Source organism: Acinonyx jubatus, chromosome E3 (genome assembly GCF_027475565.1).
Source record: "Acinonyx jubatus isolate Ajub_Pintada_27869175 chromosome E3, VMU_Ajub_asm_v1.0, whole genome shotgun sequence".
NCBI classification, from domain to species: Eukaryota; Metazoa; Chordata; class Mammalia; order Carnivora; family Felidae; genus Acinonyx; species Acinonyx jubatus.
Genome location: NC_069398.1, coordinates 38351558 through 38374142, shown reverse-complemented (window position 1 = coordinate 38374142; position 22585 = coordinate 38351558). Strand labels below are relative to the sequence as shown.

General features: G+C 50.9%; 1 protein-coding gene and 1 long non-coding RNA gene across 2 annotated transcripts in view; one reads left to right on the top strand and one right to left on the bottom strand.

The window, feature by feature from the left end:
• LOC106978713 (ATP-binding cassette sub-family A member 17-like) overlaps positions 1-22585 on the bottom strand; it is a 76014-nt gene that overhangs the window by 41234 nt on the left and 12195 nt on the right. Inside the window, 8 exon segments of the mRNA XM_053213004.1 lie at positions 1235-1385; positions 3055-3265; positions 3372-3527; positions 4912-5066; positions 8030-8159; positions 9249-9392; positions 9983-10155; positions 15840-16013. Coding sequence (XP_053068979.1) covers positions 1235-1385; positions 3055-3265; positions 3372-3527; positions 4912-5066; positions 8030-8159; positions 9249-9392; positions 9983-10155; positions 15840-16013 — 1294 coding nt within the window.
• Positions 1-22585, top strand: part of LOC128313584 (uncharacterized) — a 43544-nt gene that overhangs the window by 11190 nt on the left and 9769 nt on the right. Inside the window, exon 3 of the long non-coding RNA XR_008294488.1 lies at positions 9293-9427. This is a non-coding gene — a long non-coding RNA (uncharacterized LOC128313584). The remainder of the gene's footprint in view (positions 1-9292; positions 9428-22585) is intronic.

Sequence of the window (22585 nt, the reverse complement as noted above, 5' to 3'; positions counted from 1 at the left end):
CTCGATCTCTGGGTCGTGAGTTCGAGCCCCATGCTGGGTGTAGACATTACTGAATAAATAAAAGTTTTTTTTTTAAATGGGCAATAGACGTTGCTTCAAAGAAGACCTATGAATGGCGAGGAAATATACACCAAAGAATGGGAAGCAGGGTCGTGAATGGATACTCGTACACCCATGTTCATGGCAGTATTATTCACAATAGCTAACATGTGGCAGCAACCCACATGTCCGCTATGGATAAAGAACGTGGTGTGTGTGTGTGTGTGTGTGTGTGTGTGTAAGGGAAAAATATTCAGCCTTAGGGGGGAGGAAAATTCTGCAAGATGGCACAACATTGAACCTTGAGGACACTGTGCTTAGTGGTCTAAGCCAGTCACAAAAGGACAGATCCAAAAGCCAATGGGAGAGTGCACGCTGGCACTCATAAGAGGCAGTGAGAGCAATCCAGATCTTAGAGACAGAAAGTATATAACGGTGGGGGCCAGGGGCTGGGGAGAGGGCGGTGGGGAGTTCGGGTGCTCCTGGAAGTGACCCAGTGGAGACAGGATTGATGGTGTGGATGGGCGGGGTGAGTCAAGCAAGTGCGTTCCTGAGAACGCAAGGTGGGTAGACCCGCAGCTGGGGCTGAAGGGTGAGCCTTCAGCAGGAAGGGGACACGTTCTGGGCTGTTAAGAGATGGAAGGAAGAAAGGAGCGAGTGTGGGCTTGTGTGGGAGTGAGACGGAGTTCTTGTTTGCTGTCTCTCGACTTCATTGTGAAGTAGGAGGTAAGATTCCTACTTGAGAACAACATGATGCAGAGGACGGGGTGTTGGGGGGGTGCCGGGAACCTATCCGGGGTCTGAAATAATTAAAGAAAATCAGGTAAAACCTTCATCTGAGCCCAGTCACCCAATAAAAGCGCCCCTGTAAAGCCATATTTAAGAATTTGACTTTAACCTGAAGGCTTCTGGGAGCCATCGAGGGCTTTAAAGGATGGAGGTGACATGATCAGAGCCCCATATTTTCAAGTGTGCTTAGGCTGGAGTGTGCTGTCTCTCCAGGAGGTACCAAAGGCCTGGGGGTCCAGACCCTCACAGAACAGAGAGCTCTTGCTGAGGACAGAGACGGGGGATGGCTCTGGACACTCCGTGCAAGCACGCAGGCACTCCCGTGCACGCTCACAGGTACTCCCGTGCATGCACACAGGTACTCCCGTGCACACACACAGGTACTCCCGCCCCCTCGGGTCCGCACCTGGGCGTGCTCTTTTTAGGAAGAATAAACGTTAATTCTTCTCCAATGCTGGACTGCAAAACCGCATTGGGTATGTGGTGATAAATCAGATGGGCAATCTTCTCTGTGCTACAGTGAGGTTTCTTCACTAAAGTCATGTAATATCCTGCACCTGAAACAACATTTCAAAGAGCCTGAAATAATCTTACTCTTTGTAGCTGCACTTACTTTTTCTGTAGGTCAGAAGGGGCGGCTCCCTGGGAACGTGGAGCTGGAGGGCCCCGTGGGGTGGAATTGTTTTCACACAACGAACTGGCCTCTGAAGGCCGGTATTCTGGAGGCTCTGGCCTTCTCCTCCGTGACCGGAGGTGGTAATGACGGACTTAGCGATGCTGGCCGACGTGGCAGAGGGCTGTATGGAGGGCAGCTGACTTGGCAGAGACCTTGCACATCAACGTGAAGAACAAGGCTACCTCTGTAATAATCACATCATGCTTTTGGCGTTTTGAACGTCCTTTCTGACACTAGTGACACTTGTTAGCGTGATGCTGGCGATGGGGCCACTCAACAAACATTTCTCAAGCCCTTGCGATGAGACAGGCACTGTTCTAGGTACCAGTCAGGAGTTCTTGCTCTCATGGGCCTTCATTAAAGGAGTGTGAGACAGACAATAAGATACACAGGGAAAATGTATAGAGTATTAGTGACATGAGCCATTTGTCAAGAAAGACAGACATGGGACGGGGTGTGGAGGGTTGGGGAATGTGATTTAAAAAATTTTTTGTGTGTTTATTTTTGAGAGGGAAAGAGCATGAATAGGGGAGGGGCAGAGAGAGAGAGACACAGAATCCGAAGCAGGCTCCAGGTTCTGTGCTCACAGCTCAGAGCCTGACACGGGGCTCGAACTCATGAACTGTGAGATCATGTCCTGAGCCGAAGTCAGACGCTCAACTGACTGAGCCACCCAGGTGCCCCCAGGGAGTATGATTTTAAACAGGGCACACCAGGCCAAGCACGGCCCGTGGGCCACCCCTAGGACTCTGGCTTTTGCTCTCGGTGGGAGGGGAGGTCACTGCAGGGCTGAGCCGAAGAGTGACAGGCTCATTCTGACAACAGGGCGGTGGGGGGTGGGGGGGTGGTTAGTGGTGGTGGTCAGCAGGCAGGTGTGACAATCCAGGCCAGGAGAGGATGGAAGCCAGTCCAGGGTGCTAGACGGGCGTGGAGGTGAGGGGGGAAGGGAAGGCCCCCAGGATTTGGGAACAGATAGGATATGGGCTCTGACAGACGGAGGGGTCAGTGAGCCTGCAAGGTTTTGGCCCAGATCCTAGAGGACATCATCTGCCTGTGCTGTGGGTAGCGGCTGTGGTGGCAGAGTGCGGGAGCCCGGGGCTGCGCAGGGTTTGGACAAGCCTGCCGGAGCCGGGCAGCGTCCGCGCACGGGGAGCTCAGGAAGGGGTCCGGGCTGGAGAGAGGATGACCGCAGTCTGGATGAGGTCACCTGGTCAGGGGGCAGAGGAAGGATGGGGGCGGCAGTGACACAGGAGGCCGTGGGGTCCAGAAAAACAAGGGAGCCACTTGTAGAAACACCCCACACCTGTACAGGTGCTTTGCACACGCTGGCTCAGTCCTTGAGGAGCATGGTCCCTGAGTGTCCGCTTGTCACATCGGGAAAGGACGGTGGAAGAAGGATAAAACCCCTGGCCACGTGTGTGGAGAGGCCGTGAACCCACAGAACGGAACTCAGACATCAGTGTCCTGCCTCCAGATCTGAGTCTGCTCCCACACCCCCTCCTCCCTTCCCGGCCCTGGCCCGGCCGCAGGGCCCCGTCCGCCCCGCTCACCGTACTTCTGCTTGAGGAACAGCGAGGACCCGCAGCACTGAAGCTCCCCCTTGGCCATGATGGCCACGCGGTCCCCCAGCAGGTCGGCCTCGTCCATGAAGTCCGTGGTGAGCAGCACGGTGCGCTGGCTCTTGTGCTGCTGCAGCAGGTCCCAGATGGCCCTCCTGGAGACGGCGTCCATGCCCGAGGTGGGCTCGTCCAGCATCAGCACCTGTGGACCGGGCCGAGGAGCTGGTGGCGGGTGGCAGGGTGGCGGCGGCTCCCCGTGGCCGCCCGCCGTGCTGGGCGCCCCGCCCCGGGGCCTCCCGCCCGCCTACCTTGGAGCCCGCGATGAGGGCGATGCCGATGGACAGCTTGCGCCTCAGGCCCCCGCTCAGGCACCTGCTCAGGGAGTCCCGCTTGTCCTCCAGGCTGAGGGCGTGCAGCATCCGCTGGACCTCTTCGGGGCACTTGAGGCGGGACAGGCCCTTCAGCTGAGATAGCGGGGGCAGGGACGTCGGGCAGGGGCTCCCGGCCTTGGCGCCTCCTCCTTCCCTCCACGTGCTGCGCCGCGTGCCCTGACTTCCCTCCACGCCGCCCTGGTAGGGGCCCAGCTGTCCCACAGGCATTTTGCTACTACCTGCATAAACTGCACCCCAGAAACTTACTACCTCCGTGGAAAGGGATGGGCACAAGGCTCTTGGGGTTTGAATCGTGTGAATATGAGTCTCATCAGTACCAAGTACAGCAGCGTATGAAGGAAAGGATTATACCTCCTGACCAAGTGGGAGCCACCCCCCGGGATCCAGGCGACGTTCCACAGATGAGAAATCTAAGTGTTGCAAAGGCAAGAGTTTGGCTGGCTTTTCACCCAGTCAGTGGGAGGGGCCTCTACACCCTTGGAGGGATGCGTGTGTCCTCGTTATTCAGGGCTGTACCCTTGGGCCACACCTTAGTTTATGCTAATGAGCTGACTCCGGACCGGCAGGCGCGGAGCTGGCCTGCCTAAGCTGCAGACTGAGTTCAGTCACCTGCTGCATGATTCCATCACTCAGGCCCATGTGATGAATCCCACCAGAAAAACTGGACACTTGGGGCTGCCCGGGGGGCTCAGTCAGTTAAGCGTCCGACTTCGGCTCAGGCCATGATCTCTCAGCTCTTGAGTTCGAGCCCGCGTCGGGCTCTGTGCTGACTGATCGGAGCCTGGAGCCTGCTTCGGATTCTGTGTCTCCCTTGCTCTCTGCCCCTCCCCCACTCACACTCTGTCTATCTCTCTCAAAAATAAATGAAAATATTTTTTTTTAATTTTTTTCTTTTACGTTTATTTTTGAGACAGAGAGAGACAGAGCATGAATGGGGGAGGGGCAGAGAGAGAGGGAGACACAGAACCGGAAGCAGGCTCCAGACTCTGAGCCATCAGCCCAGAGCCCGACGCGGGGCTCGAACTCACGGTCTGTGAGATCATGACCTGAGCTGAAGTCGGACGCTTAACCGACCGAGCCACCCAGGCGCCCCGAAAATATTTTTTAAAAAATAGAAAAAAAAAAAAAAACTGGACACTGGAAGGTTAAGTGAGCTGCCCTCCTGCACGGCGACGTGCCAGCAGGGTATATGTCCTGAGGACATGGAAGCCTCGCACGTGGGACTCACCCAGACCTCACCCTGTGTGTATGTCTCTTCGTTCGGCTGGTCCCGACTTGTATCCTTTATAATCACCCTACCCTAATGATAACCCTTGCCTCTCCTCCTCCCCAAATGGTTGGGGAACAGTGTCCAAAAGAGGTTTTAGGACCCTCTGAGGTTGGGGTCAGGGAGCCACAGCCTGTCTTCCCACCACCAGGACGCAGAGGAGCCACAGCCTGTCACGCACAGACTCACCTGAGCATAGAAAGAGAGATGCTCCGCTACGGTGAGGTCATCAAACAGGATGTCGTGTTGGGGGCACCAGCCCACGCTCTTCCGGATCTCCGCCATATTGCGTGAAATTTCATATCCATTGATATACACACACCCACTTGAAGGGGGAATAAGACCTAGGAGCAAGGAGAAGACATATCCCAAGGTCACCTGCAGTCAGAGCACGCGGCAGAGCAAGGGCGTAAGGACACTCTCTGTTTGTTGGCGTGCAGGCCGCCTCTGCCTTGTCACGATTGGGAACATCCGAGGCGTAGATGATCTGTGACAGTGAGTGAGGACGTGTGGGGGCAGCGGAGGCAGGAGACCTCGTTCCTACGTCTGAGGAGCGCCAGCCTGCCTCGGTGAAGAAGACACACACGGGTGCGCGTCATGCTTACACTGAGGTGAGCATTAAGAGCTACTGTGGAAACGTGGTTCAGAACGATGGTGTTTGGGTTGTCTAATAGGTTTGACCTGAGACCCATGACTGATTCCGTGTAAATTCCCAGTAAGCCCCAGGGAGCACTCGAATGATCGTACCCCCTGCCTGGTGCATGTGGGGATGTGTATACGGCTCATCTGTGTACTCTGTCTTTATTATCAGTTTCTTTAAAAACATTTTTTAAATGTTTATTTTTGAGAGAGAGACAGAGAGCACAAGTGGGGCAGGGGCAGAGAGAGAGGGAGACACAGAATCTGAAGAAGGCTCCGGGCTCTGAGCTGTCAGCACAGAGCCTGACGCGGGGCTTGAACTCACAAGCCTTGAGATCAGGACCTGAGCCGAAGTCGGACGCTCAACTGGCTGAGCCACCCAGGCACCCCCTAGTCTCATTTTCTTATTTTAAGTTGTATTTTTTCAGACTGAAAAAGGCCATAGATGTCTATTGCAACAGGGTTAAAGGAAGAAGGGCAAAGCAGACGAAGGTTATGCACATCCCAACCTGTAAACACGACCGCTGTTAACATTGTTTTGCATACTTCCGGCTGTGTTCTTACATTCTTATGCGTACGCTGTCCCACATGCTAAGTTTCTAGCAAAACTGGGAAATATAAATTCTGGTTCTTTTAACTGGCCTTTTCACAAAACAGTCTACTGAGGCCATTTCTCCACATCAACGAGATCTATATAATTTGTGAAGGCTAACAGGATTTCATTGTTACGAATATACCCTGCGTATTTATTCACACCATGCTAGTAGGTATTTAGGTACTTAGGTAGTTTGCAGTGTTTCGTGAGTATGAACATGGATCTCAACTCTGCCTTCCTCCCCATACACTTTCTGACTCCAAACCAACGTCACTAGATTCGGTGGCCAAGAGGGGACAAGACTTTCAGGTTCTTGATACTTCCTGCCAAATTACCCACTGATGGCGTTTTGGGATCTTTCATTTGCTTGTGGACGATAAAGCATCGGTGACTGTTTGCGGTTGGGGGATGGGGAGGAAAACCAGTGATGCTTTCCACGTTAAATACGTAAGTCTTTTTATGTAGAGTTACAATACTAGAATAGCTCCTAGAATTTTTTTTTCAAAACCCACATAGCTTTACTGGGTGGAGGAATGGGGTTTCAGATACAGAACAGGCCTGTGCCAACTTTGGGGCCTCCGTGCATAGAAGCCCTTCAATGTTCAGTGTCCTGGGCCCTCAGCCAGGCTTTCCCTTCCCGGCTTAGCATCTTCAGGGCTATTCAGTCTCGCTCGGTGTCTCTCAGCTGTGCCACTTTCTCCAGGGCCGCGTTGGCCTTTTTTTCTGTGCCGTGTCACTGCCGGTAGAAATCCGTGGCTCATCTCTGAGAGGTCACTTGTGGTCCGCATTGTGGCAGGACTTGCAATTACGTTCATTCATTCATTCATTCAGTCAGTCATTGGTTGAAAAGTATTTACTGCGTGGCTGTTCTTTGCCAAGCCCTGATCCAAGCATCACTGGCCAGAGGGAAACAGAACAGATTCTCTGGAGAGAGGGATGGGGGAGACAGAGGTAGCATACATATACAGAAACCACTGCTGAGAACAGCAGAGAGGGAAGCACCCGGGAAGAGTGTGTGTGTGTCTGTGTGTGTGTATGGGGCGGGCGGCGGGGGAAACAGTTTACGTCTTTATCTTTGAACAACACTAGGACCTTAGTCATGTGGCCTGGGGGTCTAGCTGGGTCACCCTGCAGGCGCTGAGGACCTCAAGTCCATACAGGAGGAGAGGCCTCTGGCATCAGCAATGCCTGCATCTGACAAGGACCCCTGTCTAGAGACAGTACTGCCCCCCAGTCCAGGAAACCTGCCGGCCTCAGTCCCCTGTCCTGACCCCCACAGAGCCTGTCCAGTGAGCGTCTGTGGGGCTGAGCGTCAGATCCTAAAATCCTGATGCCGGGGACGGGGCGTGGAGGGGGAGTGACCGACGGAACCTCAGACCAAGTTTCCCCTTTGCTGCTCGTCAGAATCTTCCAGAGAAGGTGCACAGCAGGCTGAGAGGGGAACCGAGGCAGCCTGCCTCTGAGATGCTGATAGTTTCTCTGGCAGGGTGGATGTCTGTGACTGCTTGGCTCTCAGAGCTCCTTGAAGCTCAGAAGTGTGTCTCGTTGGTCTTGTACAGAACTTTACACAGGTTAAGGCTCCAAGAAATACATATTTGCAGAATGAACAAGTTCTCAAACATCGCAGCCTATTGTTTTAGCTGACAGAATGTGAAATAACTATTTAGGCATCAAAATGATTGTGAAACCGAAGTAATTGTAGAATAATTCTCCAGGTCTCATCCTAACTGAGCCACCCCCCTCCCCCCCCCCCGCAATCAGAAGCAAATGGATGGATTTCATGGTTAGGAGATTAGTGGTGCCTCCCTGTACCGGAAGGTTCTATGTGGGAAGACACACATAGGGCAGGGCTCACAGCTCCTGGATAGCGTGTGAGATCAGAGTCTGCAGGCTGAAAGAGCCAAAGATTTCCTTTTCCTGCTACAAGGTCACGTGAACAGCCAGACAGGATACAGATGGCATAAAAACAAACAGCAAATGCTTCGTATTAAGACGTCAGTGAGATCTAACAAGGGGAGATGGAACAGAATTTGGGGTCTGTTCCTCCTCGAGGGGCTGGCCCCGCACAGGTACCTGTGAGCACGTAGCACGTGGTGGTTTTGCCGGCTCCGTTGTGTCCCAGGAGAGCAGTGATCTGCCCCTGGTACAGATTCAGGGTCAGGTCTTTGACTGCTACATGTTTATTCTTTCCTGTGTGATAGACCTGCGGAAAATTCAACGCGTGACTGACCGTGGAGCACGTGCACACACGTGGCGTTTGTGACGAACCTGTGACCCACCCCAAGTTCCCCTGCCAGCCCATCGGTGGGAATCCAAGTGGAAATCTAGCAGGGAGCCCTCTTTTCGGGGTTTAGCTGACCGGGGTGGGGGGGGGGGGCTGGTGAGGAGCCTGACGGGGGTGGGGCGCAGTCCTGGGGGTTCTCCCTGGTACCCGAGCCACGGAGGCCAGAGGTCGAGGACGAGGGGCTCAGAGCTTGGCAGGGAGATTTCTCCCTGCTTCTAGAACCACACCTTTCCCCGCATTACCTGGCTAAGCCCCCTCAGAAATCATGCCAGAACCGTGTGGCTGCAGACAGCCTGTTGTGTGAGCACAAAGGGAATCCCTGCTTGTGGAAGCGGCAGGCATGCCTGGAGGGAGCTGGAGCCATCCCGTCCCGGGCCAGGATGTGACGCCTCCTCCCCCTCCAGCTCCCACAGGCAGAGGAAGGCTGCGAGCGTGACAAGGCTGCGTTGTCAGTACAAGGAAACCGCCTCTCCTTGGGACTCATCGCATTTGAAGGACAGAAGGGGCCAAAGGAGAAAATGTGGGACATCCCCGGCGTGGGGCTTGTGTCCAGGCGTCCCGTCGCGGCACTGCCTAGTCACGCGGGGCTCTGCGTGCAGGAAGGGCTCAGCCAACGCTGGTGACAGGGAATCATGCCCCAGCTGGAAGCAGGCCCTGAGAGCTGGGGCTCCGAGTGGCTGGGTGTGTGAACCGTGGAGGATGGAAGTCAGCCAGCAAGTGGCTGAGTCCCAGGGTGTCCCAGGTGTCTCCAGGCAGGGGCGCTGGCAAGGCAGGGATGAGGGGGGTGGGTTATTTCAAGAGAGATCATCCAGACCCTCCACCCTCCTCCACTTAGCTGCACCCCAGGAGACAGGGCACTTTACATCAGGTTCCTCTTTTGAGGACAGCATTCCAGGAGGAAACGAAACCTCGGTCAGGAAATTGTGCCTCGTAACCCCCATCAACAATAAAACAGAAGCCTCTGCGCCTGTTTCTTCAGTTCTCGGAAGGAGATTTGTGAGCCGATACCTTGTAGAGATGCTGGATTTCAATCCCTTTCTTCAAATTGGTAGGCTCTTCCTGAATCAACTTGCTCTTTGGAGAGTTGTCCGGATCCGCCACCTGGAGCACTGACTGCGTGAGGGGCACGGGCTGTCCACGCCAGTGGGATGGCTAGACAGAAAGGCAGCTGACATTAGCACGTGCGGGTGAGTCCACTGTCTGCTTCGGGAAGATAAATATTTCGGTAAACCAAGTTCTCCACATCCCTCCCCCTCCAGCCCCCAAGTTTCCTGGTCCCAAATATTTAGTGGTGCCTGGAGACGTCAAGCAGCTTGCTTGTGGACCTTCTAGCCTGCAATTCGTGGTCCTGAGGACGGAGTGAGTGACGGGGACGCGCCCCGCCCTGGCTCGCGGCGTGCCGGGAAGCTCCCTGTGGCCGAGGCCTGGAGAAGTACCGGGCGGGCGCTTGTCCACACTCTGGGAAGGGCCAGCAGGGCGGCCGCGCAGAGGTCCAGAGTGAGTGCCCGTGCACGTCAGACACGGTCACCCCCTTCACAACGGGGCCACTGGCGGGGCGTTAATCGTGCTCCCCTGGTGACCGCAAGCTGATAGGTTCCGGGGTGAATCCGGCTTAGAGGACCCAGCTTAGGTGTCCTGGGGTTTGGGATTTCATCGGGGACACCGCCACGACGGGCGAGGGTATCGGGGGGAGGCCGTGGACGGTCTGCGTCGGTCTGCAGAGCGGCGGCGCCCACACTCACCATGACGAAGAAGTACCAGGGCTTGGGCACGCCATGCTCGCCCGGGAGGACGGCCTCCACGTACACGGCCACCGCGCCGTACAAGACGGAGTCCAGCAGAAGCATCAGCAGCACCTGGCACAAGTTAAACTCCCCGCTGAAGCCGCCCACGTTCTTCCACTGCAGGCCTGTGCCTGCCCGGAGAAAGGGCTGCAGTCAGCACCCGGAGGGCAGGACGTCCCGCTCCCGCCGCCCGCAGGCCTGCAGAGTTGATGTGTGGGGCGCCAGGGGACGAACGCAAGGCACAGGAGGGGGGAAAGCTAGAGCTGTGAGTGTCTCCCACACGACAAAACATTTTCAGTATTACCAGAAGGCGGTAGTGTTTTCACTGGCACCGAATAGGGACGCGGTCATCCAAGACTCCTACCCGCTTCCGCACCTGTTACCCGCCTTGTCTGCCGGGCTAATTCTCACCTGAAGTGAGGGCTGCCCAGGGGTCTCCTTACCTTGCACCCCTCCCCCGTCCGGGTTATGTGCTCATCCCCCCGGCACCCTGAGGTAACTGCGATCGGAGAGAGTAGGGCTCTGTGCTGTGAACCTGCCCGAGTTTCTGTTCACCCATCACTGTATCTGCAGCATCTGCCCCAGGGCCCCGCGTGCTGTGGGCGATCACACATCCCTGTTCCACAAATACAGGAAGGTACCGAGGAGTTGGCTTGGGACCAGGTCCTGGGCGCGTAGGGAGGAAAGTAGCCTGTGTGGCGCCCAGTGTCTAATCTGGGTGCAAGTGGCCGAGGCTTCTCACTGAAAGCATCCGAGATACTGAGTGTCCGCCAGCAGGCTCGCGGTGGCGGGAACCAGCAACGCCGAGGGAGAGATTTGAGTGCGGGCGGGCGAGCCATACAGACAGGCTAGATCACTGCTCCTCAGACTTCAAAGTGCTTGCTGAGCACCTGAGGTTCTGTTCCCATTCGGCGCGTCAGGGCCCCCCACGCCCCACCCCAGGAACCTGGGCTGAGCTGAGCTGAGCTGCCGTGGGGAGAAGGGCCAGGTGGCCCCCGAGGCCCTTCCTGGGAGGCGATCCCGCCACTGGTCCACGCGAGAGCGTCGCCTTCCACCGCGCCTGACAATCAGATCTCGCAGGGCTCAGGGCGGACTCCAAGGCTGCGGTGGACACTGAGCCCACGCGGTTCTCGAGAGCAGGTGCATCCTCGCGCAGCGCTAGTCTGCCCCGACGTCAGATCCACCCCCCTTTACGGTCATTTAGTTTGCGTCTTGTTTAAGAAATCTTTCCCGCTTCGAGGATAGGAGTGTTCTCTTTTATATCATCATCGCCAAGAGCGTTACAGAGTTTTGACGCTGGAATTGACCCCTGTGGGTGCTGTGATTTGCGGGTCCGGTTTCAACTTCCCCAGAAGGTCTTCCCGTCCCTGCAGCACCATTTACTGACCCCCACTGCCGGGGGTCGGCGTCACTGCCGACCTTCACCCGTGCCTTTGGCCTTGGGTTTCCTGTTCTATCAGTCTTTTTGTCAGTCTTAATTATGATTGCTCTTTGATAGATCATCATGTCCGGGAAAACAAGGTTTCCCATCTTGCTCTTCCTGAAGCGGTTTTGGCCATTCTTGCCTCTCTGTACTTTCGTTTAAATTTGAGGGGGCGGCTGGGTGGCTTAGTCGGTTGAGCGTCCAACTTCGGCTCAGGTCATGATCTCACAGTCCGTGAGTTCGAGCTGGGCATCGGGCTGTGTACTGACAGCTCAGAGCCTGGAGCCTGCTTCAGATTCTGTGTCTCCCTCTCTCTCTGACCCTCCCCTGTTCATGCTCTGTCTCTCTCTGTCTCAAAAATAAATAAACATTAAAAAAATTTTTTTTTTAATTTGAGGGGGCGCCTGGGTGACTCAGTCGTTTGAGCGTCCGACTTTGGCTCAGGTCTAGAGTTTGGATCAGGTAGGGGTTAGCTGTGACTTCCTCCCACGATTTATCTAATTATATTCAGGAAGAAGGTGCATGCGGGAGGGGTCTGCGCCATGTCTGTTCCATCTAGAGTGTTCTGAACAGGGTGTGCCCGTCCTGCGCCCCGACTTCCAGCCCCCACGCCGTGGAGGTGGGCATATGACCAAAGTCCTCTCTTCTTTTATGCCGCTTTTGGACTCAGCCAACCTTTCGTTACTCTTTCTTCTATTAAGTTTAAAAGTTACCCACTGCTTCTGGCCTGCTTGGCTCAGTAATGAATCACCAGGTCTGCTTTATGTTGCAAAGTCTAAACTTAATTATCTTTACTCTCCTTCCGGAATGTATTTACTCCCTTTGGGTTCTGACATGATCCCCTCTAAAGCCCCTCCTATACACTTTAATTTTACCTGTTAAAAAATTTTACCTGTTAAAAAAATAAAGAACAAAAACCTAAGGGAGGGCGCCTGCATGGCTCAGTCAGTTGAGCATCTGACTCTTGATTTCAGCTCAGGTCATGATCCCATGGTTGTCGGATCAAGCTCTCGAGCTCCGCGTCAGGCTCTGAGCTGAGCCTGGAGCCTGCTTAAGGTTCTCTCTGCCCCTCTCCCCCACTTGCATGCACGCGCTCTTTCTCTCTCTAAAAAAACCCAGAAAACAAAAACCTAGGGGCGCCTGGGTGGCTCAGTCGGTTAAGCGTCTGACTTCGACTCAGGTCATGATCTCACAGTTTGTGCGTTTGAGCCGGGCATCGGGCTGCGTGCTGACAGCTCAGAGCCCGGAGCCTGCTTCCGATTCTGTGTCTCCCCCTCTCCCTGCCCCTCCTCCGCTTGCGTGCACGCACACACACTCTCTCTGTGTCAGAAATGAATAAACATTAAAAACTTAAAAAAAATAAAACCTAAAGGAATCTCCGTTGCCGCTGCTGCCACTGCTGCTGTTGTTGTTGTAGTTATTTTACACAACCCGTGTATGAAGCCACTGTCTTCAGGCCCCCACTGTGGCTCTGTTGAAAAGCAATTTCCTTTTTGCTCCCCAGGCCACTTCTAAGAGTTTTCTCTTGCCATCTGCTGTGCTCCGTTGTACGCTGATGTGCCTAGTGTAGATGTCTTATTACTCTCGTCTGGGATTTGCTGGGCTTCCTGACATTGAGTTTGGGGACAGATCTGGGCACCCTCTTTCCAGATGCATTTCCTCTGCCCCTTCTCTCATTTCCTGCCGGATCTCTGCTTAAATGGAGGCAAAACACTCTTCCTGCGTCAGTTTTCAGCACTCCTGCCATTTTAAAATCCTTTTGGTCCTCGTTGCTGCCTTCTGCATGGTTGCATGGTTTCTTCTCACCTCCTTCCAGGACACAATTCTCCCTCCGCTGTTTTGAATCTACTGGTAGCCCATCCATGAAGTTTGCTCCTTGGCTGGTCGTATTTTGTATTTCTCCCAAGGAGTATTGCATCCTCATTGCTTGGAGATATTTTCAAACCTGCCTTATGAAAAGAAAAACCTATCACGAGCATTATTGTTTTATAATCTGTGATGTGATAATACCAAAATGTGAGGACTTTGTGAATCTGTTTTCACTTTGTCTTGTTTCTGTTGGTTCCTGTCCATGGCTGTTTATTTCCTTATGTTTTTCACTGCCTTGTACTTGAAAACCTGTGAGGCTTTGCCTGTGAGGCCAGCTCTGCCGGGCACCTGGGCTGTTGCTTGAGGGTCCCTGGACTGCCCCTGCAGGGTGACCCGGGCTGCAGCTCCAACAGAGAACCAGCTTGTAACAGGCTCGCGGGGGCAATTTTCTCCTTTGTTTTTCTTTCACGATACAGCCAGCACCATGGCACCTTCCCCAAGGCCGTCTTGTGTATCAGGGGTTGGTATAAGGACACAGGGATGTACTTTCCTGCCCCGCCCCCTTCACGAAAGCTGTCACCTTAGCTGCCGGGCGTGCTGCAGCCAACGGGCTTTCAGCTGTCAGCCTCCTCACAGCCTTTTCTGGGTGGTCCACACCCAGTGACTGCAGGAGGCAGAGGCGTGGGAGCCGGGCCATCTCAGCCCACCCAGGATGCCCACCCAGGATGCTCGGACCCCCACAGCTGTCAGGACCGCAATGTAGCCCTGCCGAGTGTCGTTTCAGTCTCTCCCCGAGAGAATCCCAGCGTGGGAACAAACCCACAAGCTCGTCCAGCCCAACTGCTTATCCAAGTTCCCCCCGCTTTCAACAGAGAGCTCTGTAAAATTCCCCTATTCACTCACTAACATGGAAGAAATCGGAGGTACCATTTTTTATGTTTATTTATTTATTTTGAGAGAGAGAGAGAGAGTGAGCACATGAGAGTGGGGGGGAGGGGCAGGGAGAGAGGGACAGAGAGAGAATCACAAGCAGGCCCTGCCTGCTGAGCGCTGAGCCCAGCATGCAGCTTGATCTCACCAACCTTGATCCCATGAACCATGATATCACGACCTGAGCTGAAATCAAGAGTCGGACGCTTAACAGACTGAGCCACCCAGGTGCTCCCGGAGCTACCGTTTTAAACCTACTTTTCCCCCGTTGTCATTTGCAAAGTGTGGTCTCGTCACTGCTTTGTTAAAGAAAACCACTCACCTGCAATGAATTCTGGTCAACTTGACACCCTCCATTATATTTTAAGCACCCTTCACCCATTTAGACCATCCCAACCTAAAGACATTTATTGATAGATAGTGCCTCTGAGCAGGTTGTTGAAGGTAATCCCAACTGCCCTAAGAGGACGCATAACCTAGGTCCCACATATAATTCCTATCCCTGTGCTGCTAAGCCAAGCCGTAGTGTCTGGAACCAGGACTCTGGTGATAAAAGCCAACACTGAGCAACGAAGACACTTGCTGGAGTGTTCACAGCAGATCACCTTCGTGCTGCGGAAATGTAGGACGGTCTCATGCAGAAAGCCTACTGAGGCCAGCTGGTCCCTGCATTTTGATATGCTAGCTGCAATCTTCTGCTGTGACCGCTGGCATTCGGAAGCATCCTTCCGACCCCAGAACGTAAGACAGATGAAAACTTGGGGGTGCACTTCCAAAGGTGGGAGTTGGAAGTAGGACACCATTAAAGGGAAGTCCCCTAGATGGACCCTGAAGGCTGTGAGCCTCAAACATGACGTATGTAGATAGCACTCCGTTTATCCATAAAATTCTGAAAGTGTGAACCAAATCGAATCATGACTCTGTATCTTTTTTTTTTAATTTTTAATGTTTTTATTTATTTTTGAGAGAGAGAGAGAGACAACAAGCAGGGGAGGGGCAGAGAGAGAGGGAGACACAGAACCCAAAGCAGGCTGCAGGCTCTGAGCTGTCAGCACAGAGCCCAATGTGGGGCTCGAACTCATGGACCATGAGATCATGACCTGAGCTGAAGTCGGACACTTAGGGGCACCTGGGTGGCACAGTCGGTTAAGCGTCCGACTTCAGCCAGGTCACGATCTCGCGGTCCGTGAGTTCAAGCCCCGCGTCGGGCTCTGGGCTGATGGCTCAGAGCCTGGAGCCTGTTTCCGATTCTCTGTCTCCCTCTCTCTCTGCCCCTCGCCCGTTCATGCTCTGTCTCTCTCTGTCCCAAAAATAAATAAACGTTGAAAAAAAAATTAAAAAAAAAAATGAAGTCGGATGCTTAACCGACAGAGCCACCCAGGCGCACCATAACTCTGTATCTTTTATATCTGTACGACTGCATGGTCATATCATCTCCTAAATCATTAATAGGCTTTAGTTTTGCTCCCAAACCACACTGCGAGCTGTGTGGTGTGAAACGTGTCCTACAACTTACCATAGCTTCGAGCAGGTCGGAAACGCTCAGGACGCCGAATGAAGAGTGCAGTGAGGCTCTCATGGGAACTCAGGTCACCCTGCCTCAGCGGTGACAGGGCATTGAGGCAGCGTCCCTTGGAGAAAGGTGGGACTCACCTCTTATCTCAAATATGGAGATAAATCGCACTCCCAGTGCCATGGCGACATTCGAGAGCAGGCAAAAGCCAATCTTTTGGAAGTGGGTCCTCTGGGAGTAGCTGAAAGTGAGGTACAGGTATGGGAGGTAGGTGAGGAAGAAGATGATTCCTCCCGAGGCAGTGGCTATGTGGGCTGCGGGAAGAAACGAGAAGGGTTTTGTCACTGATGCACCACGTGCGACACAAGCCCCTTCCCGCCACGGCAGGGTGGGGGTGGGGACTGTGGGGGCCTCGGCATCTCCAAGAGAAGCCGTCTTTTCAGGAATTTTGCACTTTCGCTATCAAAAGACCAAGGGTATCTATGGCACTTAAAACACAAATCCATCCGGGGGAGCCTGGGTGGTTCAGTTGGTTAAGCGTCTGACTTCGGCTCAGGTCACGATCTCACGGTTTGTGAGTCCAAGCCCCGCGTCGGGCTCTGTGCTGACAGCTTAGAGCCTGGAACCTGCTTCAGATTCTGTGTCTCCCTCTCCCTCTGCCCCTCCCCTGCTCACACTCTGTCTTTCTCTGTCTCTCAATAATAAACGTTAAAAAAAAAAAAAAAAAAAAAAAAAAAAAAAACCAACACGAATCCATCTGTCCGTGAAGGCACAATGTCTAACTGCCCAAGACGGCACTGACACCATCCCTCACGGTACAGACCTCCTCTGGGCAGTGGGACGTGATGTGGCACCAGGACCCGCGCATTCTCTATAGACTCTTCCATAACCCCCATGCCCTCCCTGTTTTACAGGGGAGGAAACTGAGGTTTAGCCACATGGAATAAATGTGCCCTGTGGCATGGAGCTAGTAAATTATGGGTCAAGGACTCGAGGTTTTTCCAGGTTCTTGGCATGGTGGCTCCAGATTGGGAGAGAAGGCCAATCCAGCTGGAGCGTGGGACAGGAGCTCAGGTTGAGTGCAGGCGTTTGACTTCCGGGAAGTGGAGAGAACAGGGAACCGGTCCTAAAAGTTGCATAGGTAATGGAAAAAGCCCCCATTGAGACAGCAGTGGGCCCTTCACCGAACCTGGCTGGCCTTGGATCTTGTATAACTTGACTCAGTTTCTTCTTTTGTAAATGGTGTCAATCATTGCTAGGATTTACTAGGCTCTCACCACGCATCAAGTGTTGTCAGCATTTGACGTGCAATACCCTACCTGATTCTTCTAACTAAGTTGTAAATACTGTTATTTTCCAGTCTCACAGAAGGGAAAACGCATGCACAGTCTGTTAACTTGCTCAAGGTCAGGGTCCACACGAGGGTGCAAAACCGGCCCTCTGAGGCCAGAGCAAGAACTTCCAGCCTCAGTGAAGAAGGGAGAAGGGCTGTGTCCACTGGAGGGTTGGGAAAAGGTTTGAAATTGCTGATCCAGAGAGGTGCGGGTCAAAGTGACAAAGGAATGTGGGTGGTCTGCAGGGCGGTGGCCAGCGAATCTGTGAACCAGAGGCCTAAATAAAGAGACTGGTCCACACAGGGGAGAGTGTTTCTCTGGCCAGGTTCTGCTGCAGGGTAAGCAGGGAGCTGGGTGTGACCAGGGCTGAGGATTTGCAATACGAGTTCAACAGAGAGCCGGTGGGTATAGGTCAGAGGAGTCAAAGTAGGAACGGGCCAGGGGCTCCGAGGCACACGATGGGGTGATGGGTAGTGACAAAACACTGGGGCCAATGGATCAGACGTCTTGATGGGGGTCAAAGAATTACTGGGGGAGGTGGGTGCAAGACGGGGGAGCTAAACAGAGACATGGGGGGTCAAGAGTGGGGTTGTTGAGGCTGAGATTCTGGCCACCACACAGATGTTGGCTCAGGTTTAGGGGATGCCCGTGGGAGCGTGGGAGCACCGATGTGGGGTGGCACAGGGTCACTGGGAGAGCAAGCCAGGGGTCTGAGAGGAGATGAGGCGGGACCAACAACCATGAATGTGGGCAAGGACAGGGGGCAGCAGAGGCTTCGGTAAGAGGTAGAGTGTGGTTTGCTCACATGACAATCTCCTCTTCAAAGGGGCCGGGTGGGCGGGAGGCACGATCTGGAGGGCAGCCAGGAGCCAGGACGTGCCTTCCTGCCTGTGGTGGTAACAGGGTGTGATGGATGGCGGCCCTAGCCACCTCCAGGGGCTGCTAGTGAGGCATTTCCTGGGGCACCGTTATGAATCACGATTGTTACGTGATCAAGGGTTTTTATATTGTACATATTTCAACCCATTGCAAGCATTATTCTTTTTTAAAAAAGATTTTTAATGTTTATTTTTGAGAGACAGAGCGTGAGCAGGGGAAGGGCAGAGAGAGAGGGAGACACAGCCTCCAAAGCAGGCTCCAGGCTCTGAGCTGTCAGCACAGAGCTCAAAGAGGGGCTCATGAGATCATGACCTGAGCCAAAGTTGGACGCTTAACCGACTGAGCTACCCAGGCTCCCTGAAACACTATGTTTTAAAAGCATTTGAAGTAATTCCTTTCTTTGTGAAGTGATTCTTTTCAAGCCCCCCAACTTGAAAACATTTATTTCTGTTGGTTTTCAATGTTGAGAAGTTGCTTCAATAATTTCTTTTCTCACTTCACTATTTTTCCAGTTGTTTATGTGCTGCGGTGGGCAGAATAAAGGCTTCCCAGGGATGTCCAATCCTAACCCCCGAAAGCCGTAACATTAAGGTGTGACTTTACAGAGCCCGAGGGACTTTGTGGAGGTGATTGAGAATCTTGAGATGAGTTTATTCTGGATTATCTGGGTGGGTCCAATGCCACGGGCCCTCAGGAGAGGGAGTTAGGAATGCCAGAGTGAGGGGAGGTGATGGAATCAGAAGTCAGAAGGAGCTAGAGCACCCAAGACTGAGGAAGGAGCCATGAGCCCCCAAATGCAGGCATCCGGAAGGGTTCTCATTCTCCCCTCGTGTCTCCAGAAAGAACACAGCCCTGAGGAAGTCTTGATGCTTTAGCCCAGAGAAATGCATTTCAGACTTGGCTGTAAGATGATGAATATGTGCTATTTTTAGCCACTCAGTATGCAGTAAGCTGTTACCTCAGCAACAGGAAAGTAACACGCATAGTTTAGTCAAAACTATGTAATAATTAACCTTACACTTATAACAACCAAGTTTAAATAATACCACTTACCTTCAGTACCATACACTCTGCTCACAGACATCTCTGTCCTCCCCCTTTTAAACTGGTATTGTGACAGATCATATCTTCATCTGTTAAGTGCCCATTAATGCAGATTCATGAATATTTTCATGCACTTGCTTATAAATCATATAGGAGAGAGAAGATGATTTACAAACCAAAAGGACAGTGATGCTGGCTTAAGGTGTCATCACCAGTTGGTGGTCTGTATTTCTTCTTATGGCTTCAAGTTACTGTCTGGAGGCTTTTCATTTCTGCCCCAAAATCTCCCTTTGTCAATTTTTGTAGGGCAAGTCCATCGGTAACAATGAACACTCTCTGCTTCTGTTTGTCCGAAAATGTCTCAATTTCACCTTCATTCTCAAGGGGTTTTGCCAGGTATAGAATTCCTGGTTGAATTTTAACCCCTTGGGATTTAAAATGTCATCTCACTAACTTCTGAACTCTGTAGTTTCTGAAGAGAAATCAGCTATTGATATCACCAAGGTTCACTTGTACACGAGGAGCCTCTTCTTGATGCCTTCACAAATGCTCTTTTTGACTTTGGGTTTTGACAATCTGAATGACTCTTGGTGTGGATCTCTTTGAGCTTATCCTGCTTGGAGTTCACTGAGATTCTTGGGTTTGTAGATTCATCTCTTTCATCAAATTGGGGTTGTTTTCAGTCATTATTTCTTTAAATATTTCTTTCTGGTGGGTTTTTTTCCCCCCTTTCTCTTTTTTTATTCTGGGAATCCAGTAATATGTATATTAGTACACTGGATGGTGCCCCATAGGCCCCTCGCATTCTGTTCCAACAAAGAAAATCCCAGGACCATAATGACTTCACTTGTGAATTCTACCAAACATTTAAAGAAGAATGAACATCAATTCCTCTCAAAGTCTAGACCAGTAAACACCAGTGGAATAGCCCAGAAACAATCCCTCACGTACATGATCAATTCTTTTTCTTTTTCTTTTTTTTTTTTAATTTTAATGTTTATTTATTTTTTGAGAGAGAGGGAGACACAGAACCCAAAGCAGGCTCCAGGCTCTGAACTGTCAGCACAAAGCCCAACGTGGGGCTCAAACTCACAGACTGTGAGATCATGACCTGAGAGTAAGTTGGACACTTAACCAACTGAGCCACCCAGGCGCCCCATGATCAATTCATTTTCAATTGATGCTAAAGCTGTTCAATGGGGGAAAGAGTAGCTTTTTTTATTTTCATTTTTTATTTTTATTTTTGAGAGACAGGGTGAGACAAAGTGAGAGTGGGGGAGGGGCAGAGAGAGAGGGAGACACAGTATTGGAAACAGGCTCCAGGCTCTGAGCTGTCAGCACAGAGCCTGACGCAGGGCTCGAACCCACAGACTGTGAGATCATGACCTGAGCTGAAGTTGGACGCTCAACCAACTGAGCCACCCAGGCGCCCCAAAGAGTAGCTTTTCAACAAATGGTGTTAGGAAAACTGGATATCTACATGCAAAAGAATGAAGTTGGACCCTGATCTTAGACAATATGCAAAAATTAACTCAAAACGGATCAACGTTCTAAACATAAGAGTTAAACCTATAATACTCTTAGAAGAAACCTTGGGAGAAATCTTCATAACCTTGGGTTTGGCACTGGTTTCTTAGTATAAGGACAAAAGCATAGGCAACAAAAGAAAAAAGAGATAAAGTATACTTTAACAAAATTTAAAATTTTTGTGCATCAAAAGACACTATCAAGACAGTAAAAAGACAACCCATGGAATGGGAGAAAATATTTGCAAATCATATCTGAAGAAAGATTAATATTCAAAGTCCGTAAGTAACTCATACAATTCAGCACCAACAGAACAAACCATGCAAGTGAAAAATGGGCAAAAGACTTGAACAGGTATTTCTCAAAAAAAAAAAAAAAAAAAAAAAAAAAAAAGAGCCCTTATGTACTGCTGTGCAAATGTAAAATGTTGCACCTTCTGCAAAAAACAGTTTGCTACTTCCTCAAAAAGTTCCTCAAAAAGTTAAATAGAATTATCATCCAGCATCTACACTCCTAGGTGTATGCCCAAAGGAATTGAAAGTAAACTCAAACAGACACTTGTGCACAAATGTTCACAACAGCATTGTTCACATTAGCCAAAAGGTGGAAACAACCCAGTTTCCATCAACAGATGAAAAGATAACCAAATGTGGTCTGTCCATATTATGGAATAGTATTCAGCCATCTAAGGAATGAAGTGAGGTAGGAGTCCAAGTGTCTATCTGGTTGTCCCAGCACCATTTGTTAAAGAAACTGTTCTTTTTCCATTACATGGTCATGGCACCCTTGTCAAAATCAATTGCCTATTAGATGTATGGGCTTATTTCTAGACATTCAATTCTGTTCCATCAGTCTATCTATGTTCATGCCAGTACCACACTGTTTTGATCCCTACAGCTTTGTAGTAAGTTTGAAAATCAGGAAGTGTGAGTCCTCTAACTTTGTTATTCTTTTTTGAAATTGTTTTGGCTTTTCAAGGCCCATTGCCATTCCATGTGAATTTTATGATCATCTTGTCCATTTATGAGAAAAAGGAAGCTGGGATTTTAATAGGATCTGAATAGAATCTGTAGATCAATCTGGGGGAATAGGGCCGTTTTAACAATACTAAGTCTTCCAATCCATGAACATGGGATGTCTTTCCAATAAGTCATCTTTGATTTCTTTTACCAAGTCTCTTATCTCTGTGGTCAGAATTATTCCCGAGTATTTTATTTTGGATGGCATTTTAAGTGGAATTGTTTTATTGATTTCCTTTTGGGGATGGTTACTGTGCGTGTATAGAAACACAACTGATTTTTGCGTGTTGACCTTGTATCTTGCAAATTTGCTGAATTCATTTGTTTCTGGATTCAAATTCGCTGGATTCAAAGTTCTTTTTGTGGATTCTTTAGGATTTTCTCTGTATAAGATCATGTCACGTTTGAATAGAGAGAGTTTTGCTTCTTCCTCTCCAGTTACATGTCTTTGGTTTCTTTTTTCTTTTTAATTGCTCCGGCTAGAACTTCCAGTACAGTGTTGAATAACAGAGGGGAAAGTGGGCATCCTTATCTTGTTCCTGATCTTAGGGGGAATATTTTCAATTATTCACCATTGAATATGATGTTAGTTATGGGGTTTTTGTAAATGCTCACTATTGGTTGAGATACTTCCTTTAAATTTTAGTTTGTTAACATTTTTTTATCATGAAAAGTACTGGGTTTTGTCCCATGCTTTTTCATTATTTTTCATATGTTGAATTATTCTTCCATTCTTGGGATAAACCCCACTTGGCATAGTGTGTAATCATTCTAATATACTGTTGGATTTAGTTTGCTAGTGTTTTGTTGATGATTTTTCCATCTCTGTATTCATAAGGAATTTTAGTCTGTAGTTTTTTTGGTCTGATGTCTTTTCCAGCTTTGGTATCAAGGCAACGCTGGCCTGTAGAATGAGTTTGGAATATTTTTGTTTTTATTTTTAGTTGTAGTTTAGTTTAATTTAGTTTAATTTACTTATGTTGGATGCAAGTCTCTTATGATATATAGTACTTGCAGATGTTTTCTCCCAGTCTGTGGTTGTCTTTTCACTTTCTTGATGGTATCCTTTGAAGCACAAAGTTT